Raw genomic sequence first — 4,688 nt, forward strand, 5'->3', positions numbered from 1 at the left:
CATGTTGGCCAGGCTGGTCTTGATCTCCTGACCTTGTGATCCGCCTGCCTTGGCCTCCCAAAGTGCTGAGATTACAGGTGTGAGCCGCTGTGCCTTGCCAATTTTATTTTATTTTATTTTTTATTTTTTATTTTTATTTTTTTTGAGAAGGAGTTTCGCTCTGTCACCCAGGCTGGAGTGCAGTGGCCAGATCTCAGCTCACTGCAAACTCCGCCTCCCGGGTTTACGCCATTCTCCTGCCTCAGCCTCCCGAGTAGCTGGGACTACAGGCGCCTGCCACCACGCCCGGCTAATTTTTTGTATTTTTTTTTAGTAGAGACGGGGTTTCACCGTGTTAGCCAGGATGGTCTCGATCTCCTGACCTCGTGATCCGCCCGTCTCGGCCTCCCAAAGTGCTGGGATTACAGGCATGATCCACCGCGCATGACCTCCTTGCTCCACTTTCTGTCCTCATGACCGTGGCTACTCTAAGGTGACTCACAGAAGTGGAATCCAACAGTGTTTGTCCTTTTGTCTCTGGCTTATTTTGCTCAGCATATAAGCCTCCAGGCTCATCCAGGCTGTACCGGGTGTCAAAGGGCCAGAATTTCATTCCTTTTAATGGCTTAATAATGAACCCACCGCCAGGGGGCGCGGTGGCTCACCCCTGTAATCCCAATACTTTGGGAGGCCAAGGCGGGCGGATCACCTGAGTTCGGGAGTTCAAGACCAGCCTGATCAACATGGAGAAACCTCCTCTCTACTAAAAATACAAAATTAGCCAGGCGTGGTGGCACATGCCTGTAATCCCAGCTACTCGGGAGGCTGAGGTAGGAGAATCGCTTGAACCCAGGAGGGGAGCTTGCAGTGAGCCAAGATTGCACCATTGCACTCCAGCCTGGGCAAAGAGCAAAACTCCATCTCAAAAAAAAAAAAAAAAAAAAAAAAAAAAAAAAAGTAGACCCACTGCACTTGCTTGTCCACTCAGCTGCTGACAGGCATTTGGGTGGCTTTCACTTTTTGGGGATTGTGATGGCTACTTCTGATCTGCACCTCGCCCAGAGAAAGGGGCTGGCGGAGCCCTGTAGGCGCCTGCAGGGGTGCCCATGGCTGCTCCATTCACGCCCCTCCAGGAGCCCCGTCTGGCCCGGGGTCAGTCCTCCGACAACCATGGGGTGCTGCTAGGTCTGAGGAAAGGGGCCTAACCCTGTGGGCTGCGCGCTTCACAGCAAGACCCCCTCCTGCAGACAGCCTTACCAAAACCCGAGGCCTGGCCCAGCTCCAAAGCGCAGCCCCGAGGCCAGGCCCTCCCCAGCTCTGGAGTCATGACCCCTCTCCTCTGGGGCACCACCTGCCTCTGGGGAGGGGTCAGCAGGACTGGGCCGGGTTGGGAGGGATGTGGCCAACAGGCCCAGGACCCAGTGTTAGGAAGAACCAGGCCCGGCCGCCCGATCAGCAGGCAAGGCGGAGCCACCAGGTGGGCCACCATCCCTCCCCCCTGAGGTTTCCGTGGACATCAAAACCCCGGCTCCATCAAGGGCTCCAGGACTCCGATCCGGACGGCGCAGGGGGCGAGGCCAGGGTGAGGGCGCGGCGAAGGGGCGACGCACAGCATAGGCTGGGCAAGGAGCCTCCCTCCCGCGCAGAGGCCCCCCGCAATCCCCGAGGTGCTGGGACCGTGGGACCGTCCTCCCGCGGCGCCGGGGCTCGGGCCCTGTCCCCGCTCCGCCCCGCCCCTGCTATTGGCGGAAAGTTCCGGGCCGCGCCGCGATTGGCCGGGGCGCCGCAGGCCCCGCCCCCTTCCCGACCCGCTCCAAGGCGGCCGGGGCGCCGGGGCNCCCCGCCTCAGCGCCCCGTCCCGTCCTGTCCCCAGCGGCCTCACCCAGGAGCCCGGCAGCGTGGGGCAGCTGGCCCTGGCCTGTGCGGAGGGCGCGGTTGAGTGGCTGTACCCGGCTGGGGCGCTGCGCCTGACCCTGGGCGGCCCCGACCCCAGCGCGCGGCCCAGCATCGCCTGTCTCCGGCTGGTGCGACCCTTCGCGGGCGCCCAGGTCTTCGCGGAGCGCGCAGGGGGCGCCCTGGAGCTGCTGCTGGCCGAAGGCCCGGGCCCGGCAGGGGGCCGCTGCGTGCGCTGGGGCCCCCGCGAGCGCCGGGCCCTCTTCCTGCAGGCCACGCCACACCGGGACATCAGCCGCCGCGTGGCCGCCTTCCGCTTTGAGCTGCGCGAGGACGGGCGCCCCGAGCTGCCCCCGCAGGCCCACGGTCTCGGCGTAGACGGTGAGTGGCGGTCTGGGTGGGACAGGGTGGGAGTTCTGAAGTCTCACCCTGCCTGAGCTTGGCGGGAATGTGCCTTGTCGGCCCCACTGCAGAGGGAAAAAGTGAGCTCCAAAGGTTGAATGGACTTGTCAAAGGCCACACAGCCAGGGACTGCCCGGGAGGGATGGCCTTCCCGCCCTCCCTTCCTGATTCATCTCGGGAAAGAGCTGGCAGGAGCAGAGTGGAGGGAAGGGGAGGCCGAGCAGGGCAACCCTGGGCCTCTGGTCCCTGAAGGGTTAGGGGAGGGGATGGTGGGGGCAGAATCAAAGCCTCCGGCCAAAGCTGTCCGGCCCAGCGGTGACCTCTCTCCCCTCCCCCAGCCCAACCAACAAAAGTCCAGTGTGCAGCCCGGTCACCATGGAGACTCCTCCCGCCTCCCTGCAGGGCACCAGGCCCAGCTCTTGGCTCTCCTGGAGCTTGGCGCCTGACCCTGAAAGGGATGGGCTCTCACTATTCTGCCCCCTGGCCCTGGGCCAGGGACCTCAGACCACCCTTCTCTGCCCCCACCTCCTATCACCCTAGCTGGGCTGCTGCTCTTCAGGCCCCAGATTCGGGAAACTAGAGGGGTCCCAGATGCTGGGGTGCATCTTCAGACGGGGGTGCAAGAGGGCAGCCCAGGACAGCTGATGGCTAGGCACCCCCCCAGGCCCATGTCTGTGCGCATTCCTGCCTTGGAGATGCATGCCTGCAGGTTTCCTGAGTACAGGTGTCGCCCAGGGCATGCACACTTGCTGTGTGGCTCCCTGGGACCCCCAGGTGCCAACAGGCCCTGAGCGCGGGCTCTGCTCATTTGCCCACTGCCTCCTGCCGCCTGTGCAGACAAGGGACGGGGCCTGAGGTGCTGCCGGGAGAGGGCAGGGTCTGTCCTCACCACCCCCTCTGCATGCCAGGTGCCTGCAGGCCCTGCAGCGATGCTGAGCTGCTCCTGGCTGCATGCACCAGCGACTTCGGTGAGTGTCCCCACCATGGGGGGAGCTTGGAGCCTGCCTTCCCCTGAATGCCCACCCTAGCCACATGCCTCCCCACAGTAATTCACGGGATCATCCATGGGGTTGCCCATGACGTGGACCTGCAGGAGTCTGTCATCACCGTGATGGCTGCCCGTGTCCTCCGCCAGACGCTGCCGCTGTTCGGGAGGCGGGGATCTGGGGAGCAGGGGCTGACCTCCATTCGTACCCCACTGCGCTGTGGCGTCCGCCCAGGCCCAGGCACCTTCCTCTTCATGGGCTGGAGCCGCTTCGGGGAGGCCTGGCTGGGCTGTGCCCCACGATTACAGGAGTTCCGCCGTGCCTACGAGGCTGCCCGCGCTGCCCACCTCCACCCCTGTGAGGTGGCGCTGCACTGAGGGGCCAGATGCTGGGGAGGGGCTGGTAGGAGGGAGGGTGGGGGGCCCACTGCTTTGGAGGTGATGGGGACTATCAATAAGAACTTTGTTCACACAAGCTGCTAGGGACCTGGTCTGCTGTGTCCAGCCCAGCCTTGGGCCTGCCTTGCAGCTGTTAGGACGGCTCCAATTCCTGCCTCCGGCGGGAGACTGACACTCAGGGGAATGGTATCTTGTTCAAGACCATTTGGCAACTGAGAGGGAGAGCAAATGTGAGGAGGAGCTATACCCACATTCTGGGGAGGGGCTGCCGCTGGGTGGGGGCACATGGGGACCTGCACTCATGCAAGCTTCTGCTCTGCTACACCCACCAGCCCCGTTCTCGCCTGCTACCCTGGCTGCTCTGCTGCACCCACCAGCCCCGTCCTTGCCCGTGCCCTCGCCCGCTACCCTGGCTGGCTCCCACTTGCGTCCCATGCCAGGTGCTTCTGGGGCTCAGCAGGAGAAGAAAGGGGCAGAGGAGCATGGGGTCCCTTGGGTACGGTGGGGGCAGGCGGGCACACGGTGCTCCGGCTCTGAGCCAGGCCTGTGAGGGAAGGGGCTGCAGTCTGGCAGGTGCCGACTTCCCCCGCGGCCACTGTGAACCCGCAGAGTCATCCTTGGCCCCGTCCCGCCCTTGGGGAAGAATGGGCCCCTCTGTCCACAGGCCCCTTCGACGTGCTGAGCATCCAGATGTGGCGAGGAGCCCGAAGGCTGTGGGGTCCCCTCTGCAGGGTCCTGCTTGTTGCCTGTTTCCGGCAGGCAGGGTGCACAATGGGGTCTCTAAGGACCGTTTCCCGCCACTGGCCCCATTGTCACTGTCTCCGCCTTCCTCCTCAGCCTTTCAGCCACATAAAGGGCCAGTGAGGTTTGGGACAGCCACAGCCCAAGGTCCCGGGGCTTTAAAAGACCCTGGGTGGGGGTGTTCCAGGCCCCCTGGTCCTATGCGAGCTGCCTCCTCTCACCCCAACCCCTCGGATCCTGGGAAAGAGACAGTCACAGCTCAGGGGCCAGGGAAGCCCTGGGCTGAGGC

General features: G+C 63.9%; 1 protein-coding gene across 1 annotated transcript; it reads left to right on the forward strand.

Annotated features, from left to right (window-relative positions):
• The first annotated feature begins 1,085 nt into the window (after positions 1-1,085).
• METRN (meteorin, glial cell differentiation regulator) lies at positions 1,086-3,734 on the forward strand. The gene is made up of 4 exons (XM_017858281.1): positions 1,086-1,164; positions 1,798-2,253; positions 3,183-3,242; positions 3,321-3,734. Exons 1-4 carry the CDS (start codon positions 1,086-1,088, stop codon positions 3,635-3,637), a joined length of 912 nt encoding a protein of 303 aa, XP_017713770.1. The 3' UTR covers positions 3,638-3,734.
• Positions 3,735-4,688: the final 954 nt, after the last annotated feature.

Source organism: Rhinopithecus bieti, unplaced genomic scaffold, assembly GCF_001698545.2.
Source record: "Rhinopithecus bieti isolate Rb0 unplaced genomic scaffold, ASM169854v2 scaffold_47707, whole genome shotgun sequence".
NCBI classification, from domain to species: domain Eukaryota; kingdom Metazoa; phylum Chordata; class Mammalia; order Primates; family Cercopithecidae; genus Rhinopithecus; species Rhinopithecus bieti.